At 38.4% G+C, this 24,578-nt stretch overlaps 3 protein-coding genes across 4 annotated transcripts in view; 2 read left to right on the top strand and 1 right to left on the bottom strand.

Moving 5' to 3' along the window:
- Positions 1-2,653: 2,653 nt before the first annotated feature.
- CBLIF (cobalamin binding intrinsic factor) lies at positions 2,654-13,333 on the top strand. The gene is made up of 9 exons (XM_026685371.2): positions 2,654-2,762; positions 4,816-4,992; positions 6,383-6,526; positions 8,139-8,294; positions 8,686-8,867; positions 9,012-9,198; positions 10,550-10,685; positions 11,017-11,135; positions 13,163-13,333. The coding sequence occupies exons 1-9, from the start codon at positions 2,687-2,689 to the stop codon at positions 13,222-13,224; spliced, it is 1,239 nt and encodes a 412-aa protein (XP_026541156.2). The 5' UTR covers positions 2,654-2,686; the 3' UTR covers positions 13,225-13,333.
- Positions 13,334-17,139: 3,806 nt separating this feature from the next.
- Positions 17,140-21,279, top strand: MRPL16 (mitochondrial ribosomal protein L16). The gene is made up of 4 exons (XM_026685370.2): positions 17,140-17,313; positions 18,684-18,749; positions 20,294-20,442; positions 20,606-21,279. Exons 1-4 carry the CDS (start codon positions 17,256-17,258, stop codon positions 21,089-21,091), a joined length of 759 nt encoding a protein of 252 aa, XP_026541155.1. The 5' UTR covers positions 17,140-17,255; the 3' UTR covers positions 21,092-21,279.
- STX3 (syntaxin 3) overlaps positions 20,605-24,578 on the bottom strand; it is a 56,497-nt gene continuing 52,523 nt past the window's right edge. For both annotated transcript variants that reach the window (XM_087950560.1, XM_087950562.1), the window contains one exon: positions 20,605-24,279. The gene's annotated coding sequence lies outside the window, so the exon portion shown is untranslated. The remainder of the gene's footprint in view (positions 24,280-24,578) is intronic.

Below are 24,578 nucleotides of genomic sequence, written 5' to 3'. Positions count from 1 at the left end.
CACACAGCTGTATTAACCTTTATAATTTCAGCCTGAGAAAGTTCTTATCTTGCAGTTAGAAAGTTATAATTATTTAGTTGCTAAGGCACAAAATGTTTGCATTTTATGATCAAATATAAAAAGTAAAAAAAAAAAAAGAGCAATAAAATCCATGTTGCTTGGCCCTCTCACTCTACAAGCCATTTTATAAATAGGACAGCCTGTTACACATCTAACTCTGATGGTGTGGGTAGAATTGAATTTAACAATGACAGAAAACACCCAAGGACAAATAATCCATTTTATTATCTTTCTGCACTGCCTCTTTCTGTCCTTTTTATTAGAGATGGGGGTGGTGGTGTTCTTTAACATCAAAATATTGTGTGCTGTGAAAAACATTATTTGCACTGGAGGGGGAGAGGGAATAATATAATATTGGTCATTATTACTCCTCCATTCCCCCATTTGCTCACTTTCTTGGCCAAGTTATTTATTGCTGACTTTATCTATTGATCTCTGGGGAAATCAGAGCATTGGTGGGGGGGTGTTCAGAAAGGTAGGGTGAGGTTTATAAACGCCATGGTTGCCAAGGAAAATGATACTTCAGCAAGCTATTCTTTTTCTTGGTTTCGTCCAACTGCCTTTCAAGAAATGAGCCATGATATGCCAGGTCAGCCATTTTGTAAGCAATCCAAAGTCTGTTCTCTGGAGCAGACTTGTAGACTTCAACTTGCTGCCTGAAGAATTCTGGGAGTTGGCGTCCTCACTTCTTAAAGCTGGTTGGAGTTCCCTGCTCTAGACAAAGGAGTTCTTGAGAATTCAAAAGCTGCCCCAGTGCTTTGACATTTAAGTGGATTCTATTTTTTAATCTTTAATTGGCTTTTAATCCTTGTTGGCCCAGCTTTGAAAAAAAAAACATTTAATCACACAAAGGTAGATCCAAAACCTGGTAGAGTGCTATTTGCTAGCTGCCGATAATACATATTTTTAGGACCTACATATCCTCAATATGGGGTATTATTCCAGTCAAACTTCAATTTAAAAAGTTCCACTAAATAAATTGAAGGATTAGATATTTTTTTACTTCTATCTCACAGAATCTACGGATTGTATCAGTTCATTTAAAAACAAAAAGAAACAACCACTTTCTTCTAACTCAGCAAACCTTCATGCAACTGAAAATCTATTTTGCACAAGCTAATCTAATTAAGGGCTTCCAAACAAGACTTACCTATTGATCTGAAAGAGCAGCAACAATCAACCAATGGAACAGCTTGCCTTTGGAAGTTGTGGGAGCATCATCACTTGAGACTTTCAAGAAGAGATTGGACTACCATTTGTCAGAAATGGTGTAGGGTCTCCTGCTTGGGCAGGGGTTGGACTAGATGACCTACAAGGTCCCTTCCAACTCTGATTATCTGACTCTAAATCTGAAAATCTAGTAAAATGTCCAAAACTTTAAAAACCATTAGGTTTTCTTTTTAATTCTGAGGCAGATTCCATAATGTTTCCCCTTTTTACAACTTGGAGAGGTGTCCTAATAAATATACTTTCTCCTCTAACCCAACAATGGTTCACTAGCCTGGTGAGCTGGGTGTTTTCTATTTTGAGCACATTAAAGGAAAAAGTTAACTCTTCTGTTACATCAATAATAGCACTGATATAGTTTTCTACTAATGGGAAACATTTTGTAATAAGAGAACATTTAAGTCTGTTCCTCTGACGGCATAGTATTAGTAGAGTGCACACCAAAAGCAATCAACCAAAGCAGTTTCTTTTCAGTTCTCCCAAGTTGTATTCCCTCTCTGCATTTACCTGAGGAGTTCTGAGTAGAAATACCACTGATTAAAAGCAACAAAGCCCATATTCTTAGATGATTCTCCATTGTTCACAGCAACTACTCAAGAATTCTCTCAGGTAAGAACCAAGTCCTGGGCCCTCTCATTGGCTTCATTTATAGCTCATGCAATACTCAGGTGCCTTGGCTTCTTCCAATGAAACTCTATAAGCTATTTCCTTACCTAAATGAGGAAGCCATTTCCTCCATTCTTGAGACAATTGAGGTGATATACTACATATTCAGGCTGGGTTCACGTTCCCTTCTTGGATAAACCATAGGCTGCTTTTTGGGTTAAATCATATAATACACCTCATCTATAGCATTTCTACCATGTTCTACAAATACCCAAACTAAGAGAGTTTGGAGTCAGGACTCTGGTGGAAGATACAAGTGCTATTTTTCATTGTCAAGACAGCTCGGAAGGACAGGTCCAGTTCAGTTTTATTTCCTTTTTCTCAACCCAACTTCTCTTCCATGAAATTTATCCCTTCCTAGCCATTAATATGTGCTAGATGCATGGCTCAGCAAATGATTTCTTAGCAAGTGGCTGTTCTCTCACAGATTGTGTCAACATCTTGCCAAATTACATTAGCCATCTTCCTTCTGCTAATATGTACATTTGCCCCACCAATTTCTCTGAAAAGATTTGTTCTTTGGCATCTCCTACTCAAACTGGTTCCCACGCAATGTTGAGGAAATTGAGATAAGCAAAGAAAGTCAACAGTGCTAGAAATGGAGATAAAAGATTGGCAGGGAGTCTATATAAAGGGGGAAAAAAACACGTTTTCACCATTGACTTCAAAAATTTTACCACATCAAGGAAGACCTGGCCTAAAAGAAAGGACAAACACAGATTCCTATCCCAAAATGTTCCTCTTCACTATTATCCTGTATGTGTTCTGCACAGTCACCAATGCGGCTTCCATTTCTTCAGGAACTTGCTGTAAGTTTTTTGAATCACTCTTCCTCTTCGATCAGCCTTCCTTAGATTGATGCTTCTTGAAGATCTGTTGACTGATCTTCACAGCCAAATGAGCCTTGCAAAGGACTTGGATGCTGGAATGTCTAGTTTAATGGAAAGAAGTAGTCAATGCCTGGAATACTCTACCTGAGTATTCTGAGTACTCTACCTTGGTTTCTTCCCCAAACCCCAAAAACTTTAACCTTAGACTGTCTACTATTGACCTTACCCCATTCCTAAGAGGCCTGTAGGGGGCGTGCATAAGCGCACCAATCGTGCCTACCGTCCCTGTCCTATTGTTTTTTTATTTTTCTTACAAGTATCTATCTCATGTATTCAAAACTATATTTATTCTTATACCTGTATCTTGTAAGCAATTGACAAATCAAATAAATACTAAAAAAATACTAAATACTAAAGGACTATGGGTGATATGATAGCAGTGAGTGTTCCAATACCCGAAGGGCTGTCACAAAGAAGAGGGGGCAACCTATTCTCCAAAGCACCTGAAGACAGGACAAGAAGCAGTGGATAGAAGTTAATCAAGGAGAGAAGCAACTTAGATTTAAAGAGAAATTTCCTGACAGTTACTCAGTGGAATGACTTGCCTCCAGAACTTGTAGGTGTTCCGAAGAGATTGGACAATCATTTGTCTGAAATGGTATGGGATTTCCTGCCTGAGCAGGAGGTTGGACTAGAAAATCTCCAAGGTCCCTTCTAACTCTGTTATCCTAATAGAATAGAATAGAAAAAGAACAGAACAGAACAGAATAGAATAGAATAGTTGGAAGGGAACTTGGAGGTCTACTAGTCCAACCCCCTGCTTAGGGGTTTATTTTGAAAATAAGTGCTTCATTTGCACTACTGTACTGTGCAAAGCACCTCTTTTACAGCCCTAGAAACATTATAATATTTGTGCACTGCATGGATTATTGATGCATAGGTCATTTATGTCAGGCCAACTTTGCCTCATGGAAATAGTTCTGTAAAAAAGTAATTAAAATGTAATATTGGATAAAACCCAATCTGTCATTATCTTTAATCTCTATTATCTTTGTTGATCTTAGTTTCTATGAAAAATAATGGACCTTAAGCTTGTATGTATAGCATTTGAAGCTATCCTTGTTGTAATAACAGAACTCACTAGCGGGCAAAAACTTTTTGGTGGGCAGAAAATAAAATGTAATACAGAAAGTCCTTGAATTACAATAGTGCAGTTAGTGACTGTCTGAAGTTACAACAGCACTGAAAAAAGTGACCTATGACCATTTTTTGCACTTATGACTATTTGCAGCAGGAGTGAGATGCTACCGGTTCTGCCCAGTTCTATAGAGCCGGTAGCTCTGAAGAGCAGCAGACACAGAACCAATTCTGTGTTTGCTGCTGTTTGGCCCACCCGCCCGCCTGGGCTCTTACTGTCCTTTATTTCCTGCTTTTTCAACCTCAGCTGCTTTGCGTGGCACAGCTGAGGTTGAAAAAGCAGAGAAAAAGAGGCTTTTCAAATGCTGCACAACTGTGCACAGTGCTTTTCAGCTGTCTGTGCGGCACAGCCTAAGGTTGTTTTACACGCATGCACAGGGCAAAACGTAGTCACCAAACCGGTAGTAACACCGGTTGAATCCCACCCCTGGTTTGGAGCATCCCCATGCTCATGTGTTCAAAATTAAGATACTTGGCAATTGACTCATACTTATGATGGTTGCAGTGTCCTGGGATCACGGGATCAGCTTTTGTGACCTTCTGACAAGCAAAGTCAATGGGGAAGTCAGATTCACTTAACAACCATGTTACTAACTTAATAACTGCAGTGATTCACTTAACAAGTATGGCAAGAAAAGTTGTAAACTGGAGCAAAATGTACTTAACAAATGTTTTGCTTAGCCATAGAAATTTTGGGCCCAACTGAGGTAATAAGTCAAGGACTACTTGTAGCGACAATATCTGAGGCTAAATTATAATTCCATTGACAAGTTACATGAGAGTTGTCTAGGGACAAAGGCTGTTCTTGATAAATCTCTGGCTGTCTTGGTTTTAGCTGTCCCAAATGATCAGCAAGGGTTGGTTAGCAGCATCCTGACTCAACTGGAAAACTGGGCCAGCCTGCAGGGCAAACCTGACCCCAGTATCCTGATTGCTTTGAACCTGGCTAAGGACCACAACCTTAGTGTGATAATGCATTTGGTGCAACAGATAAAAGAAACAGCTGGAACAGGTATGGTATTTGAAATGAGAAGCTTTCACATAAATAAATTGGTTTCTATAACCACTTCTGAAGCAGTTCAGATCTTTTTCATTTGATCCATTTTGTAAAGAGGGAAACATAAAAATAGTTTTTCAACTGTCACTTTTAATAACCAGCTAACTTACTAAAGCTAACCTGATCACGAAAAATACCATGAAGGTTTGTGATTTTGTTTTTACCAGTACATTCTACTTTTAACCACAATATACTTCCCAAAATTAAATAAAATTAAATGTCCTATTCTATTTCTATAATTGCCAGTCAGCTTTTTCTTGGTAGTAAATAGCCACCAACTGGCAAAGTTTTTATCATGGTCATATGTACACACTGGCAAAAGTTCATCTGCTAAATGTTTCCCTGTTATTATTCGTCACAAGGAATCAGAACAAATTTTTGAATAGGCCAAAGCAGTTTTGTTTTTATTGTTGATCACCTGTATTAAAAGAATCTTCCCAGACTGCATTCCTTTGGGAACCAGTAGGTAAGGCTTCGGTAGTCTGGTTTATAATGTTTCCTCCCAGGGTGTGACTCCAGGCTGGTGCCCCTTTTTACTCTCACTTCTCTTTTAACTGGTGATTCTTCCATGGTTTAAAGTTGGTATTTAAGTATAGGATACAATAGTATGTATGTATGTATGTATGTATGTATGTATGTATGTATGTAACACACTTTTGTACCCTAAACCTACTCTGGATCATCATTCTCCATTCATGTGGGACCACATTGTGGATCAATGTTAACAGAATATTATCCTCAGAATTTGTATCTCTCATATTTAAAATAAATTTCCAGACAACACACAGTCTGTTGGGTGGCATAAATACAACTGATTTATTTATAGTCCTCTCAGAAGTTTCATAAAGTCTAAAGAAGCCTGCTCCCATGTAAGGGAGTGGGTTAAATTGTAGCTAAAAATCCCTTCCATGGAATAAAAGCAGTAGGTTCTAATGATGATAAAACAGAAATTAAGAGCTTCATGACAAAAGCAAAACAGTTTTGATTAGAAGCATGTTTTTTTCCCGGAGCTGAAATTAAATTAACAACTGTGAGTCTGTACTAATTCAGCCATATCTGTCTAGACTTTCACAGATTGCAGTAAAGAGCATCTGACACCAGGAACTCCAGTCCATGAAACCTTATATTATCACTGGTTTGCCTTTAAAATATCAACCACATGGTTCTGCAATGTATTCAAGGAAAAAGAATCAGAGAGGGTGTCCAATTATATCCCAATTTTAAAGCAGCTCTCCCAAATGTTTTGGGCTGCAGTCTAGACTTCCAGCCAGGATGCAAAAGGGTTCTTTATTGCTTTCGAAGCATTGCTTATTCAGTCTTTGTCCTCTCTCATCCTTTCTTGCAGAGATGACCTCTGGCAAAGTGGCCCTTTATGTTCTAGCTCTTCGGTCCGCCTGTCAGAATCCTGCTGATGTCACCACGCCAGAAAAACATGTCAACCTGGTCCAAGTCCTTGAGAAGAAAACAAAGGAAGAGATTAAGCATATCCGTAAGGAGACAAATGGGCATTAGATTCCTGCCTTTCACTTAGAAAACAAAAGGAATAATTAATCCAACTGTCTGTGTACTTTTCCCCCACCATTGGCTTTCAAGGATGGTATTCAGTTGAATTGAAATGTCCATATATTTTAGGAATGTTATCTATGCAGTTCAGATAGCTCCAAGCGGTTCCGGGATCATCAACAAACTAGCACTCAACTATCTATCTCAGGAAAGAAATAATCAATCAATACTATAATTATTCTCTTAGTCAGGTTGACAATTACCTGTTCTTTGTCCCTTTTATGAGCAACATATTCTCTTCTGAATTTGAAAGACAAATGCAAGTTTAATTGCTTACAAACCTTACTAAACCCTTAGTTAGTGCACATTTTTATCAGAATCTAGTTCTCCACATACAATACCTCACAATTTCTATTCATTCTGATCTTCACGCACATTTATTCTGCAGAAATAAATTTTCTGAAGGAAATGTACTTTTATAACAGCTGCAAAATTGATCTACAATACTGATGATAATAGATCATGGCTTTGTAATATTATGTATGTAGTTATTTATTTATACAATATTATTTATCTAGCTACTCATTATGAACCAAATTCTGGGCAGCTCACCACTCAAAAATAAAATGGTATCAATAAAATCATTAAAATCAAAAGACCCGACACCACAGCTAAACTTCACCATGTAGCACATTATATATCTCAGCTAATCAACATTTTACGTAACATCTACTGAAAACAGCAAAACCTTTGCAAGATCTCGAAAAGGTGATGTTGCACTACCGGTAATATACTTGTGGGGAAGATTTGTCTTAGTTCAGGCTGAAGATATGTTCTGTGCTAGAAAGAGTAGAACTCATAAAGTACAAAATCTAGTTTAACAATATCTGTATTTAATATCTGTATCTTTGCATCCTGAGTTTCCAGCAATATATCTCACAGACACTTTACACAAAAGTCAGTATTGTCAGGTAGGTAATATTATAAATTATGCCTTGGAGAGGTTTATAGACCATTTGAGATATTCTCCCTATAGCATTATAAACTCTCATGCAGCAGGAGAATGGGACTTCATTTTCTGCCCCTTCTTATCATTTCCCCTGGTTCCCACGCAATGTTGAGGAAATTGAGATAAGCAAAGAAAAAGTCAACAGTGCTAGAAATGGAGATAAAAGATTGGCAGGGAGTCTGTTTGACTGAATGCTGCCTTCCACATTAGAGGGGAAAATCTGCAGCTATAAACTCAATCATTCCCCATACACTAACTATGTGGACATCTTCCAGATGAGACGACTTCAGTTTTGATGCCAGCTTGGCAATTCTGCAATTGATTTCTACAGACCTGGAAAATGCTAGTTGATAAAAGGGTATTTTTGTGATTTAGAATCCTGCACCATTATGGTTATAAATTTCAGGAGGATCCCACGGAAGTATAGCTGATTTGTGATTTCAGATCCCTCCTTCTCCAATAGTACTGTTTAGAAATAGTTTTCAATTTCTGCCTCATTTTGAACTCAACCTCCAAACAGTTATAGATGGAGGGTAAATATCTTCTGTGACCACACTGGAAGTAACTGATAAACATGCTTACTTTTCAGAAACTACTGGGACTCCCAAGACAACCTACTACCAATTGGCTCTAGATACTTTGGCTCTGTGTGTAGAAAAAAGTCCAGAACTTGAAAGGGCTGCCAATGCCCTGGCCAAGGAAGTGCTGGCTAATAGTTTCCAGTTCAAAGGTCATTTCTCTGTAGGTAAGATAATGCTTCACAGAGACACAAACATATATATGATTTTGAATATGATTTTAAATTACCTTTTAATTCTGAGCTTTGAAAGTCTTCAAAGTAGATGTCTTAATGATACCTTGTAATGATCCTGGGAAATAGGCTGGATTGAGAGATGGCAAGTAGAACCTCATGGAACTTTATGATGAGCAAGTGATTGATAAGCTTGGAATCCATTAGCCATTGCATCATCCACGATGACAACTTGTAATAAACGGCCTTTTCCAATTTGGCCTGCTTCTCTCAGATATGTGCTATTGTCCAGCTCTTATACCAAAGAAACCCATGACTCTTTCTAAATTGGCAAATACTCCTGACTTTCTCCTCACTGTGCACTTCTTTGTTTGATGTAATTCAGATACTGCTGCTGTAGCAACTCTAGCACTGTTCTGTGTGTATGAAGGAAAGATCTCGCCTCAACAGAGCAAATTTATAGAAACTATACGAGAAGCCTTGGCCCTGGCCACAAAGCAAATCCTTAATGAACAGCAGTCTAATGGCCTCCTTGGAAATATCTATAGCACTGGCCTTGCAATCCAGGTACATCTGACCTTTTATTTGGGAGGGATGAAAATCCAGCAATCTGGTCTTTATCCCTTTGAATCTTACTGAGCATCTCTCTCTCTCTCCCCCCCCCTCTCTCTTTCTTTCTTCTCTCTCTCTCTCTCTCTCTCTGATTTCCAGGCTCTCAGTGTTACTTCTGAGTTCTACTCTGCTAATGCATGGAATTGCCCAAAGACCCTGAATGAAGTGCTGAGTAAGATCACCGAGGGAGCCTTTAGCACTCCAGCTGCTTCTTCTCAGATCCTACCTTCTCTGGTGGGCAAAACGTATTTGGATGTCAGGGGTCTCACTTGCAGCTCCAAAACTGGTAAGGCAGCTTCTTCAGTGGAAAGAAACTCTTCTGGCACTTCCCTTGTTCTCTCAAAGAGAGAAAAATAGAGAAATAGAGGCACAGCTTAATGAGGCCTGCATTGTAGATCCACCTTTCCCATCACTATATTTCCACACCACAAAAAAGTACAGTTTTGCAGTTATTTGTTATGCTGGAATTCCTGGACCCCATAACAGGTATCCTGGAAGAAAGGGAATGATGGAGGTGGAGGAAACAGTGCTATTTCCAGGTAATATTTATTTCACCTGGGTGCATTTTGGATATTTCCCTGGAGGGCGCCAGAGTCAGATAAGGTAAACAAGGACAAGCACTTTTTAGCCATACTTTCAAAATGTATTTATTTGACCAGAGGTGGTATTCAGCTGGGTCTGGCATACTGGTAGTGGAAATTTTGACCAGTTCGCAGAACCGGCAAATACCACCTCTGGCTGCCTCACCCCACCTGCAGCCACCCTTTCCTGTCTATATTCCCTTGATTTTTAGTTCAGTTGATTCACACAGCAGAGTGGATTGCCTTGTCTCAGTTGAGCTAAAAAACAGCTCAGCTCACCAGCGTTGACAGAGGTTGGTCTTTGAGCTCTCTGGGAACTGTTCATAGAACCAAGTAGGAAAAAAAATTGTAAATCCACCCCACTGCACGATTGGAACATTCTAAAGCCACTGGTAGGGTATGGGGCACAATTTTCAGCATTTTTTAATTCAAATCTATTTTCATTCAAAATAAATGTTATGCTACCAGAGGTTTAAAACACTAAAATTAGTGGCTTGTGTTCCTATTTTGAAAGAATTGCAGAACCCTCCACAAAATTATGCCACCAAAGCCAAATAGATTTTTCATCTAATTTGAATGCTTCTTGGATCCACAAAACAAAGGTGATGATGTGGGTATGCAATGGATTGCCCAGCCTGTAATGATCCAATTTGTTCAGTGTGATTGATCTACAGCTTCTACTCAATAGCTCATCCATAATGATGAAAACAGTGGGGTTATTAGCATCATTCTTCTTGTCATACTGGCCAGGGTTGGTTCTGGAGTTGTGGTACTGTGATTCTGGAAAGTTGTACAATGGGAGAGCTGTACACCATTGCAGTTATACCAGATGCAAGGAAAAATGTGTAATGTAGATATGGAGCTCTGGTATAACAAGCATATTTTAATTTTGCCTATGGATCTATTTTCACTGCACCAAGAAGGAGCAATCTTTAAATTTGCTGCCAAGTCTAGTTCATATTGCTGACTCTCTGCTGCGAAAATCTAGAAACGGCCATAGGATATTAAGGTATAATGAGTTTACTTTACCTGCCGTCTCTTCTCTTTCATTTGTAGTAACAGTGAATTATACAGTAACCAATGATCTAATAGGACCTTATTTCAAGTATTCCACAGCTGTGCAAGTGCCAAAGGGTTCTGTGCTGCTCACTGTCTTAAAAGCAGCTCAACAATTTAATGCAAAGGAATTCAGGTAAATAGACTCCTGGTAGATTCATTATAAATTATGTCTCTGAACTTTTTTGGGGGGGGCATTCAGCGTAGGATGTGAAACTTTTCTTATTTTCAGTTCAGTTAAACCTTTATCAATGTATTTTAAACTATCTTTGGGCTGGAGGCTGGATAAATTTGAATATTTGATTTCTATGAACTATTTTTACCTATAACATTCCTGATCTTTTATGTTTTTTTCAATTTTTCTTGTGTGTATATTAAATATCCCTTAAAGTGTTATGATATAATTCACAATTTTCGTATTCATCCTTCCTTCTTGTTACATTTTTAATGAATTTGGCATCTTGCAGCTTTCAAACAAAGGAGACTTCTTGGGGCCCCATGGTCACCTCTATCAATGGCGTCCAAGGCAGCACCAATGAAAAGACTTACTGGCAGTTCCTCAGTGGCAAAACACCCCTTGAACAAGGTACATTTTCTTGCGATGAAGGAAAGTGCTGAAAGATAGAACATAGTTCCTCCAGATATTTGCGGCCTTTATCACATATCTTAATTATAATTAACTTATTAGTGAATGTGCAGCTATAGGACAATAATAATCAACAAGCCCCAAAAATAGTTTGATGCCTGTTCAAATGGCATAGTCTTCAAGTCGAGCTCAACTCCTCATTATTTTATAGATATATCTAGGTAGTTTTCTCAGTGAAACACTGAAATTATGTGTCTTTGCCCTCTCCTGGAATAAGCTTTCAACTTCTCAGTCTATACTACAGTACTGGCATGACTTAGAAATACCCTATCTAGAGACTAATTAGCTTTGACTCTACTTAGCTTTTGATTCCAGACAAGATTTCCAAGTGCTGCAATTAATTGAGAGCCTACTCAAATGCACAATTCCCAAAGGACAAGTTGTATAGAGGAAACATAATATACAAATTTTACCCATTTACTAAAGTGACTGATAGGCAACTCAAGAAAAATCAAGGTTGTTAATCAGTTCAGCACACAGTCTAGGAAGACAGTTGCATTAACAAGAGCATCAATCAAATGAAGTTAGGGGTGAAATGTAGTCCCAGAAAAAGACCGGGCAAAGGATCAAGTCGAAGAAAAGGTTGAGGAGTACAATACCAAAGTGAAGATTCCATGAAAACAAAGGGACAGAACCTTAAAGATTTAGAAGAGTAGCTGGTCTTCTAATGAATGGTTGCCTAACATTATCTAGTGGTGTTCAGTTATAGATGTGTATAAAGCTGACACAAATATATTACAGTAGAACATAGTTGTCCAATCTTTTAGCTTGCCTGGGCCGCATTGAATGAAGAGGAATTGTCTTGAACCAAGGAAAAATATATTTTTCATTATCCTGTGGTGTTGCTTTACTTAACTGTTCAAGGCTGCATGCTATTCATGGGCTGTGTGTTGGACATGCCTGGTACAGTGGATAGGAGTATGCAGTGCTTTGGATTTGATTCTAAAAAGATGCTTCAGTGCACTTGGAAGTGTGAATATATCCCAAAGGTGCCTTTTTCAAGAGGCAACTGGACTTCCTTGTTTTTCTTTGAAGACATTTTGCTTCTTATCCAAGAAGTTTCTTCAGCTCTGACTGGATGGTGGGGAATGGAAGGATTTATATTCTTTGCAGTCAGCTGGACATTTGCATTATTTTAGAGAGTCACTGAGCCACTTGGAGGTTTATCTGTATCCTCAGGGTCACCTGAGTAGTACAAATGAATGTGGAGACATTTTGGAACTGCTGAAAGGACTGTGTTGTGGACTGGAGATAGACGATGTCACATCCCTTCCTGTGTTGAGAGAGGGCTGTTCAGTTTTGACATAGATGGCCTCATTGACCACTCTTTCAAATCAGTGGTCCTTTCTGTCCAAAATGAGTACTTTGCTATCTTCAAAAGAGTGGCCTTTGTCTTTCAAATGCAGATGGACTGCTGAATCTTGTCCTGGTGGGTTTGTTCTCCTATGATGTGCCATGTGTTTGATAAACCTCCAAGTGGCCTCAATGACTAAAATAATGCAAATGACCAGTTGTCAGCAAGGAAAATAAATCCTTCCATTCCCCGCCATCCAGTCAGAGCTGAAGAAACTTCTTGGATGAGAAGCAAAACATCTTCAGAGAAAAACAAGAATGTCCAGTTGCCTCTTGAACAAAGAACTTTTGGGACAATCATGACCTGGATGACTGAGAATCTCCATAGACAAGTGTGAATACAGTACTTGTTTTCTACTTTTTAAAACAGCTGTCTTTTTGGTGGTTACATGGCAGCTGCAGCTTATGCATCCTTTGGGGGGGGTTGTATTGGGATATTATTGTATGCATACTATTTTTCATCATCATGACTGGCTGTGGTCAGGTATAGCTGAGTATCTGCATTTATCTAATGCAATACTAGTTTTCAAACATTACACATATTAAGGCTTATAATATATCTAATGTACGGAGTATGATTTACTTTTTAAAATTGTATTTTTTTATCTTTCCAGGTGTTGGCAGCTACAAACCGAAAAATAATGAGAAAATTGTGGCTAAGTTCAGTAGATATTGAATTATCACCTACAATATAAGATAGGACTAACATTCAAGCCTGCTTTGTATCAGAGGATCCCCTTTTCAGTCAAAAATGTGTCAAGATGACAATAAAAATGTTGATCTGATGTAAGCAATGTATTGTATGTTTCAAAAGGAATTAATAACTGAATGCCAACAAAGGTAAATTATTGTAAGACATGATATATTGAAATACTTACAAAGGGACTGACAATTTTATTACATGCTGCCAGAGATATATTCAGCATAGAGAGAGAGAAATGAGCATGGAAAATAGAAAGATCTTAAAGAGATTTTTGTTTCTGCAATCTGAAACATATCAAAATAAATGGACAGAGACTTGAGTAACACTTGCATATGCTGACTTACATATATGCATATACATTTAGCATGTATAATATAATTGAAATGGACATAAATGCATCCTACTGAAATGGAGAAGACTATGTAGTTTCATTAACTGCTGATGGACAAATGTTTTATCTTTTTAACTCTGGTCTTCAAATACTTGTATTTTATAATAGTTGTTGAAATAGAAGTCTGCCCTCTAAAGTGAGAGACAAAGCATCTTAGATTACTTTTTTAAATTAACTAGTTTGATGCCTCCCCATTTCAAAATACTCAAAAGTAGTGTAGAATACTGTATAGCAAAAATAAAACTACAAACCAACAGAAAAAAAATAATTTATCTCTGTAAGGACTGTCCATGGCCCTTCCCCACCTACCCTGCATTTCTTGCTTGGGACTCCTGCCTCTTCCTGTTTAATGATCCATGCAGTCCTGAGGCTACAATGACACTCATGTCTGTCAAAATTGCTGTCACTAAGCAATATAGTCCCATGAATTGTGCTTTACAATGGCATCACTTAGTGATGGAAGTTCCAATCCCAATTGCTATCATAATCACAAGACATTCTATATCCAGCTAGAACAGGGGTGTCAAACTCGTGTAGTCACAGCAGCTTCATATGATGTATAATGGCTTTCTCCCCCTTCGCTAAACCGAGGGTGGGGGTGGCCAACACGGGATGCATCTGGCCTATGGGCCCGGGTGTTTGACAGCCCTGAGCTAGAAGATAACAGTTAATGACGTTCTTTTACATTCCTTCAAAGGAATAGGTTGAAACTTGTAATTAACTTGTAAGTAAGGCTTGGTAGGGGTGGGTGGGGGGCATGATTTCCCTACTTTATTCCTCTCCAGTTTACATTGCTACTTCCAAATTTATCTTTTAATACACAGGAGTTTTACAATTCATCTGGGTGACATTTAAGGCAGAAATATGCCAAAATATACACCTTCAATTCATTCTCAGGTGTTTTGTCAATAGTGGTTTTCACATCCACAGTAATACTCCTTGAGGCCTCTCCTGAACATTCAAGTAACCACAAATACCATCACAAGTGTTTGCATCTTTCATGTACATTTATTAAGTGTTATTCTAAAATATCAAAATGCTATGCAGAAATCAGCCCCCATCTTGACTGATTATCTTTTGCCTTTTGTTCTCAGAGAGCAGAATTCCTATTAAATTCAGGGTGGCAACCTATTTGTAAATGAACATATTTATTGTATTTTACAAATTACCCCGACAAAAGTACATTTGAGCAGAAGAAACAAAACAGAAAAACTCACAGCATTGTAGCAGACATTCAAACATTTTTCTTCACGTTGAAATTTTTAACCCCATGTTTCCTGCTAACAACATATCATGGCAGATATGATCCTTGTTCACTGTAACAAAACACTGAACACTGAACATATTATCAATAATATGAAATTCGATACCTCTAAAGCACTGTCTGCATGTTTATGATTGTTCCACCTGAACACTTTTCATCTGAAGTAAGGTAAACAGAGAAATTGAGATGGGCAATAAAACATATAGAAGCCTGATTTACACCTCTTTTATCAATGCAAGTGATAAAATGTTGAACATGATTATGTTGCGTATATAGACAACAGAATGCAATTCTCCAAACAAGATACTAACACAAAGGCTTATATTGTTAACCTTCTGTTTGCTGATCACTTGTCCAACTTAATTATTATTTTACGGTGCTTCCAGATGTTGGCTCCCACTATTCACATTTGGTGGCATTATTATTTATTTATTTTATTTATTTATTTGATTTGCCAATTGTTTACAAGATAATAAGTATAAATGTATACATAGTTGTGAATACATGAAATGGGTACATATAAGAAAAATAAAAGAATAAGAGAAACAATAGGACAGGGACGGTAGGCACATTGGTGCGCTTATGCACGCCCCTACAGGCCTCTTAGGAAAGGGGTGAGGTCAATAGTAGACAGTCTAAGGTTAAAGTTTTTGGGGTTTGGGGAAGAAACTACAGAGTCGGGTAGAGTATTCCAGACATTGACCACTCTATTGCTGAAGTCGTATTTCCTGCAATCAAGTTTGGTGCGGTTAACTTTGAGTTTGTATCTATTGTGTGCTCTTGTGTTGTTATGGTTGAAGCTGAAGTATTCATTGACAGGTAGGACATTGCAATGTATGATTTTATATACCATGCTTAAGTCAGACCGAAGGCAGGCGTAATTCAAGGTTTTCTAGTTCTAGAATTTCAAGTCTGGTGGCATAAGGTATTCTACAACGAGTAGAGGAGTGGAGAACTCTTCTTGTGAAATATTTCTGGACTTTCTCAATTGTGCTAATATCAGATACGTAATGTGGGTTCCAGACTGATGAACTGTATTCGAGTATTGGTCTAGCAAATGTTTTGTATGCTCTGGTTAGTAGTGTGATATTACCAGAGAAAAGCTACGTAGGATTAGGTTAACAACTCTTAATGCCTTTTTGGCTATGTAGTTGCAGTGGGCTCTAGCACTTAGATCATTAGAGGTGAGTATTCCAAGGTCCTTTACAGAGCTTGGGTCATCAACAAGATTACATATGGCATGTAAGGTCATGGATGAGAGAAGACAATTGTGCAAAAGGCTCATCTGGAAGTATTTTGAAACATCTTGAGATTGAATAACTGATGCATTAAGAACCCATCATTCCTTGCAACAAATGCAATTTCTTAGCTAGAAAAATCCCTACCTTAGATGAAGACTGCAACAAAGTCAAATGGAGAATTCCAATCACGTTGCACAGTACAAAAAGAGAGACTTAACATTCCATTTCTCTGCTACAACAAACACATGCACCTTTTTTCATTTTCAAATAATTTTATCACATGTGATCTCACATAAGGGCACTTCCGCTAATACAATAGAGATTCCACCCACAACAATAGTGTTCATGAAGAGATTCAATAATATCCTCCATCAAATGTGTGTTATGTCTATGTTCAGGCATCAAAATTGAGGCAGTTGCCCATTTTTTCTAAAATGCATTTATTACCCTCAGAAGCTGGAGTTAAATTCTTTCCTAATTGCAAGCTATCCAGATGTGCACTTCCTATTAAATGACATCGGAACATTTTTAGAAAGATGGTCATAGCAATGATGGACAGAACTTGCTGGATCTGAATATTTTAGGCATGCTTAGTTTATTATTTATATGTTTTTTATATAAAATACCCATACAGCAACAGATTGTACTATACTCTGCGCCTTACGATCTGTTGATATTAAAGATGCAGGATGATTTACTGCCACAAATTTAGACTATTTCAATACAGCTTGGTTATTTCACTGTCTCCCCCCCTTCCCCCATTCGCCATAATGTCACAGAAAATAAATTAATTCGGTATATCAAAAATATACAAGAAACACTGGATGAATCGAAGGTCCCGTTCTCAGCAGACTATCTCTCTTCCCTCCCCGCCACCCCAGCATCACAGCGGCGTCGCTTATGCCTCTCCCGGAACCAAAATGTCGCAGCACTGGTTTCCTGGGGGCATGGCCTTCAGCTCTTCCCACCGGAAGCGTTGTTACCCGGGCGGGTTAGACCCGCACTTTTCGCAATACAGCGGAGGAGAGAGGTGGTAACTCGAGCGATAGCAGGGATCACCCCGCCTGTGGTGTTTCTACAAGGGTGGCTCGTCTTCGGGATTAAGGGAATGTGGAGGCTGGCTAGCTGCCCTTTAAGCGCCCTCGCGGGGACGCCGACGCCGACAGGTCAGAGCCGTATCCTTTACGTATCGTAGAGGGAGGATGCAGCGCCTTGTGCCTTTTGCAGGGCAGCCCTTAAATCAAGGGTCTTCAAACTTGGCAACTTTTAAGACTTGTGGACTTCAACTCCCAGAATTCCTGTGCTAACATGACTGGAGGAGGAATTCTGGGAGTTGAAGTCCACAAAAGTCTTAAAGCTGTCAGGTTTGAAGACCCCTACCTTAAATCTTTCGTACAGCAACAAGAGCCAATTGCACACACACACACACCACCCTTTTCAGGGATATGAAGTGAAACGGTTGAGCTCCTGTTCCGTGCCTGTCTCTCTGTCAGGCGTACGACTCAAAGGAACCAGGTTAGGCAGCTACTTCGTATCTATAATAATTGTGAAAGGAGACAAACGTTAACCGGTATAAATTGTCCTTACCCACTGCAAGTCTAGGCTTTGGGAAAAGTGCAAAGAAGAGGAACTAAGATGATTAAAGTCCTGGAGACAAAAACATATGAAGAACGGTTGCAGGAATTGTTAGGGCTAGTCTAGCGAAAAGAAGGACTAGGAAGGGGTGACATGATAGCAGTATTCTAGTATTTGAGGGGCTGCCACAAAGAAGAGGGGGGTCAAGTTATTATCCAGCATCAGAAGGCAGGACAAGAAACAATGGATGGAAACTAATCAAGGAAAGAAGCAACCTGGAATGAAGGAGAAACTTCCTAACAGAACAATTAACCTGTGGAACCGCTTGCCTTCAGAGGTTATGGGTGCTTCATCACTGGAGGTTTTTAAGAAGAGACTGGACAGTCACTTGTCTGAAATTGTATAGGGTCTCATGCTTGAGCAAGGGCTTGGATTGGAAGACCTCGAAGGTCCCTTCCAGCTTTATTCTGTTGATTGATTGATAATAAAGTTTGGAGGGCTGGTGCATTATCTTTAAGATAGAAGTCCTTCTGTCCTTGGTTGTGGCAAGATGACAAGGGAGATAGGTTGGCAATGGTCTTGAGAAACAGCAGTTTATTCTGTTAATTGTTCAACATTTGTATTTCATTCCTTATGGTTTTTTTAATGCAATATTGTAACTGTCTTTTTGCCCATTATTAGTATAGTAGGTGCTGTTGGGTATCATTCTTCCCAGTCTCAAATAAGCTGCTGTGGCTTTCAGAAATATGAGGACTATGATTCCCATCATATCCAGTCAGCGTGTTTGGTAGACTACACAACCTGATGTCTTCAGAGGAAATATAACTGTAACCAACTTCCTATGAGAGAAATGTTTCATGGATATGCTACTGATTTGTTAGATGGAAGATGCCTTTATCAGAGTTGTGTATAGGCCAATTCCTTTATAGCAATAACTTTTTGTGCATTTTTTTTATTTTAGGTTTTGGTGGAATCAAAATTCTCACTGCTGGTTACAGGTGCTATGATCCGCTTCCAGATTATACAGGTATGCTAAGGGATCGAGGAGAATATTACTGAAATGGTGTTACTTTTATTGCTTTTAAATGTGAAAAATGGTAGTGAAAAATATACCGTTCTTTTGGTTTGATACTAACACATTCCCCCAATCAATTTTGTACTTTTTAACAATCCAAACTTTAGTTGCTGACGTTTGGCAGCAAATCACTGAATACCATAAAGATAAAATAATTTCCCATGAATGCTATTTGTTTAATGTGTTTGTAGATAATTTCTCATTTTAAGAACAAATCTTGTAACAGTACAGTCAAAATACAAAATATAGATAATAAATTTAAAAAATAGTATAGTTGAAAACCAAGGGAAAGAAGGAAGAATACAAGTGAAGCCAATACAGAGACACAGAAACATAAATAGGAATAAAAGACATGAGGGGAAAAATAAGTGTTCAATAGATCCCTAAAAGTATAATACAGGGCCTCATTTATTTCAGAAGGGAGAATATTCCAGATTGATAAACAGATACCGGTAATTTGAGCACCTTTACTTTGTTATTTTCTTTTGATGGAATTGGGCCATATATTTCTAAAATATTTCCATATTGTTTAATATTATAATATTGCCCTTGAGGTGTCATGCATTTAGTGTACATGGTTATCTTCATATACTTTACTTAGCAAAGTAATTCTGGGACATCTGTTAAAAGTTCTTTGTATTAGAACTGAAATCAAACTAATTATAACATGTTAGTTATGCCACCGATAGTTCTTTAGTTAAGGCTGAATAAAAACTTGCTCCTAGATTATAACTTTATTCCACAGAGCCTCTTATATTATTTCAAATGTAGATTTGAGCCTTTAAAAAAAATCTCAAGAGAGTTTGCTCAGTTTAAAGTAAATGTGCAATCTCAAAAAAAGGCAGTGGACAGTAGATAAACCACCCAGTCTTCTGCTGCTTTTGAATTTAGCATTAACAACACGATAGGCTCTTTCCTTGATCCCAACTGTAGATTTAACTGAAGGGAATAAAAATAGGTTTGATATATATGAATATCTCCAAGTGCCACTTAAATGTAAGGGGAAATCTACTTCTAATTTAAGGCCAATTTAGATTACTGTAGTTGCAAAGCTGAAATACGCACACATTTTTTGCAATCACTTCTAGTACTCCCTCTTTTGGTCAATGCCATGTACTTGCCTGCTGTATGTAGATTCTATTTATCACTTTGGATTAAATTGTTGGCATGTTCTTCCTTCTCTATATTTCTTCAAAGTTGGTTCTTACATAAAACTTAAAAGGACAGAATTTCTGTCAACCTATCAGCTACCTTTATCAAAACTTTAACCGGACACTCTTAATTAAGATGCCTTGGTCTCTTGACTTAGTAATTTCTAAGTAATGTTTTGTTTTAAAAGATAGTGATGGTGGTTCTATATAGTTGGGGTAGGGAGGCAGTTAGAAGGCACAAGCATAATTCATGAACTGAAATTCAGAAATCTGAGCAACTCTCCTGAGTAGTCCAGCTAAAAGGCAGTTGTGAGAAAAACTGAGTCTACAATTCCATTCTTTTAGGAATTGTCATTCCTGAGAAACCCAAATTAAAAATTGTTGAGAGACAACCAAACTTGCTTAAGGTTAGGCGACAGCCCAAGAATTTACGTGACATCCGAGGTCCATCTACAGAAGCCACTGAATTTACTGAAGGAAAATTTGGTATTTTGGTAAGTAAGAATCTTCTTAGTTGTATAAAACAAATATAAAATGGTGGCAATTGGATGTGAAAGAGGAGATCCCCTCTTGCAATTTCAAAAATGTTACTTAATGACAGTTTTTCTTACTTGAATTATAAAACAAAATTCTCCCTCAACTTTCCTTGGCCTGCAGGCTATGAGTGGTGGCTATCTCCGCTGGGTTCACTTTGAAGTGATGCGTCTGAGTATTAATCGGCACATGAATCCCAAGACAATGTTCGCTCTGTGGAGAGTCCCTGCTCCTTACAAACCCATTACTCGCAAAGGACTAGGACACCGTATGGGTGGTGGCAAAGGTGCAATTGATCACTATGTGTCAGCAGTGAAAGCAGGTCGCCTGATAGTGGAAATTGGTGGGCAATGTGAGTATACTGAGGTGAAATACTTCCTCACTCAAGTGGCCAAGAAACTGCCTTTCGAAGCCCAAGCAGTCAGCAAGGAAACCCTTCAAGAGATGCGGGACAGAGAAGAGGAGAGGAGATGTAATAACCAGAATCCATGGACATTTGAGCGCATTATTACTGCCAATATGCTGGGAATACGGAAATATCTGAGCCCTTATGACCTACAGTACAAGGGTCGCCACTGGGGAAAGTTCTTCCTGCCTGACAGGGTGTGAGTGGAGACTTTAGGAACCTGATCAATTGTTGCAGCAATTCTTTGAAAACTTTGTCTTTCTCTACAGAGATATTTGTGGGTGAAGAATCAAATGAGTGACTATATATCTGGAAGTCCAATAAGTATGGAGGGTGATGGAGTGGTGATAATGATGTAGAACTTGGGTAAATAAACTCATTATAGAAATTTGTTACAGTGTTTCATATTTAGACTTTCATCTGACAAATTCTGTGCACTTTTGATTTGCAAAAATAGTTGGGACAAAATTATCAAAATCCAGTTTAAATAATTGGATGTGTAATGAGTTTGGTAAACAAATTATCTTCTCATAAGCTGGAAGCATTTTTCCTGTAAGCCACACAGCTCAATAGACATGCTGGGCATTTTAGAACATTTTATGGGAATTATTTCCTATTCACAAAATGGCTGCTATCTTTCTCAGTAGAAATTTACCAGACAGTAACCAGTGAAGTACTTCCTACCCTTCCAGCATACCCTTTTCTTTGAGTGAGTGTTCATTTCCAAACACAAAGCACTGATATGGCTATTCATCATTTGTAATGGTATGTGGGAATGACTTTGGGAGAAGGAGGAAGAGTTGCAGCCCAGGCAAGAATCTTCCTCCTGTTTCCCAAGGACATACCATATGCCATCACACCATTGTTATTTACTACAATAAAAAATGTATCTGGGATCAATGTAGAAGTAAAAATAAAGCTTCCATTTGCTGCTGCTACTCTTATGTGTTAATTAAAAGACTAACAAATACTAGTCAGATGGTATAGGCAGCCTTTAATAAAAACTGGACAATTCACAATCCATTGGGTCCTCGTTTCAGAGATATTTCCTTACATAAACAAACAATATGACCACAGGAAGGCAAAGAAAATCAATGGGAGCAGGAGTGATTTCCAATTTCCTGTCAACTTCCCCAGTTTCCTTATGGGACATTGGCAGGAAGTGAGAAATAGCCTTGCCACCCTCTTATCTCCTTTCCTTCCTTGTCCTTCCTGCCTACCCTCCCTCTTTTTTTTCTCCCCCTTTCTGCCAGCATCTCAATTGACAATAAAAAAATAGGTACTATGTGGGTTGGAGCAAGGTGTGCAGCATGGATGAGGAAGAGTAGATGGGAGTGCACAAGGGGTGCTCAGCAGGTCGGGGAAGAGTGGCGTGAGTTGGGGAGGAGGCACAAAGCTGCATGAGGTGTTACACAGGACCGGAAGGATGCATGAGGGTGCTGCATGGGTTTGGAAGTATGTGCAAGGGTGTATGAATGGTGCCAGTTGGTTTAGGGTGTGGCATGATACAGCATAGGTCGGAGAAGGTGCAGAAGAAGTGGAGGAATCAAGGAGGGCATGGGGAGTGTAGTGTAGGTTGAGCAGGGTGCACCAACATGTGCAGAGACACCTTCTAGGTTGGGGAGTGTGTGCAGGATTCAGCATGGGTCAGGAAAGTTGTATGATTGATTGGTGTGGCATGAGCACAGAAAGGAATGGGGAGATTGTACACATGGGGGAAATGTACCTGAGCAATATGCGACCTCTACTGCCTGCTTCCCTGTTCCTGATACTGTCTGCCAGCATCCTACAAGCAAAGACATGGTTTGTGGGAAATTGGCAGGGAGCATTGGAAATGACAATAATGTAACTGCAGTTGATTATGGCAGCACTAAGTTGCCACAAATTTGCCACATTTCAATCCCACAGGAGTCATGGGTCCCGGATTTTGGTCGCATTCTGTAAGTTAGCCCATTTGAGGTATGTTGATTCAAAAATTGTCCTGTGATGTACTTCTTTGACCAATTGAATGTTACAAACAAACACAAACGTTTTATTAGTATATAGATTTTTTTAAAAGTGTGCATTTTTACACTTTTACCCCCTGCTATAAATTTAGATGGAAAAGAAGTTATTCCAGTATTTGGAACTGAACTGGGAAGATCCTAAGAGATTCTAAGACCCAAATTTCTTTTTTCTCTCCACATACTACTGTATCTGAGTAATTCTTTATTGACTTAGTCCATCACACGATTCTCGAGAAATAAACTTTTTATTCAGGAAGATTCCTTTGTTAATATCTATGCTTTTGGAACAGTAGCAGAATAACTTAAATCTGGAATTACTAGAATCGTTCATTATATAGTTGCAAATATCTCCCTTTCCCTGTCTAATGAGGAATTCATTTCAAAGGGGAAAATAGATGTTTACCCAAATGGAAGCTAAATCGGTATCATTGGACCAGGATAAAATGAATCATATGCTAACCATGCTCACTCATCCTAACCAGGGCCACAATCCAAAGCAATAAATATTACATGCTTGAATAAATAAGTTTTAATTCTTTAAATAAAAGACAAACTTTTAGTATGTAAGAAATGTATTAAGTCAGTACAGTATGTAAAAATATGTTGATACAGTTGATGTCCAAACAAATCATCTTCATGAACATTAAAGCCTTGCCTCCACTACAGATGCCTGCAGCTTGCGTCAAAATTTGCTGTCATGCAGTTAAATGAGCTAGAAATATAAACATATCTGTAACTGGAATCACAAGGTTTAACAAAGATTGTTCTGGGTATTATTCAGAAGGTGAGAAAATATGGGACAGATCTTTGTCCGGATGTCTAATTTCATATTATTGTAGCTAAGAGTGTCTCGGGAGGAATCTTGGAACAAATAATTTATTTTGACATTTGATATAGCGCAAGCAGAAAGTACAGCCAGGGAAAACACCTCACATTTAAAAGCAAGGAGGTGCATATAGATTTTGATAGCAAAGATAAGGCAGGGGAATATGGAGCTTATTATCGTATTCCATAAGAATCATTTAAAATGTCTCCCAAGAACTGGGTTTCAATGCCAAAAAGTTTACACTGGGTAGAAGGAGCCAGCATAACTGATAATGATGTCCCATACAACCTAAGCATTAATTTTGATCGATCAGTCAAGATATAGGTTGGTTGGCTTTTGGTACTAGTTATAAAAAAGACCCTTATGTTGTAATGTTCACTTCCCCCTTCCAAGCTGAAGTTTCTAGGCATTGCTCTATTCTGGCTCCTTCTTCCCCTCTTTGCATCAACTAAGACATTTTGATAGGTTAATCATTGGCTATGACATTTCCAAAAGTGGAAGAACAGGAGATAAAGGATTGGGGAAGCCTGAAAGGCCAAAATCATCTTACAGATCCACCCTGAAAGGAAAGAGAAGAAAAATGAAAAGATATAGAGATCATAAGTGGTGTCTAATCATATTAAACAAAAAAGATCCTGGAAGTTGCAACCCTAATATGCAGATAGTTTCCCTCCTGTTGATTAGAATAAAATATCTTCTATCTTTTCACTTGATGCAGTTATGATGTTAAATATGATATTTAACCTCACTTACCTAAATTGCATAAGCTTATATAAGTAGATAGCTATTTTTCTTTAAACAATTAGTTACTGCAGAGAAGTATCAGGTGAAGCATTTTCACCACAACTAGGGATGCAC

The sequence above is a fragment of the Notechis scutatus genome, chromosome 1 (assembly GCF_049901735.1).
Source record: "Notechis scutatus isolate UNSWTSFEM ecotype Mainland chromosome 1, rNotScu1.2, whole genome shotgun sequence".
NCBI lineage: Eukaryota > Metazoa > Chordata > Lepidosauria > Squamata > Elapidae > Notechis > Notechis scutatus.
Note: the sequence above shows the minus strand (reverse complement) of the source record. Positions and strands in the feature narration are given on the sequence as shown.

What these genes read in the sequence shown, in the direction of transcription:
- CBLIF (XM_026685371.2), top strand. Translation starts at nt 2,687, where the DNA reads ATGTTCCTCTTCACTATTATCCTGTATGTGTTCTGCACAGTCACCAAT. An exon ending in GGAAGAGATTAAGCATATCC is followed by an intron (nt 6,527 to 8,138) that starts GTAAGGAGACAA and finishes CTTACTTTTCAG; the next exon opens with AAACTACTGGGACTCCCAAG. An exon ending in TTTAATGCAAAGGAATTCAG is followed by an intron (nt 10,686 to 11,016) that starts GTAAATAGACTC and finishes GGCATCTTGCAG; the next exon opens with CTTTCAAACAAAGGAGACTT.
- MRPL16 (XM_026685370.2), top strand. Translation starts at nt 17,256, where the DNA reads ATGTGGAGGCTGGCTAGCTGCCCTTTAAGCGCCCTCGCGGGGACGCCG. An exon ending in GGGGACGCCGACGCCGACAG is followed by an intron (nt 17,314 to 18,683) that starts GTCAGAGCCGTA and finishes TTTTTATTTTAG; the next exon opens with GTTTTGGTGGAATCAAAATT. An exon ending in TCCGCTTCCAGATTATACAG is followed by an intron (nt 18,750 to 20,293) that starts GTATGCTAAGGG and finishes CCATTCTTTTAG; the next exon opens with GAATTGTCATTCCTGAGAAA.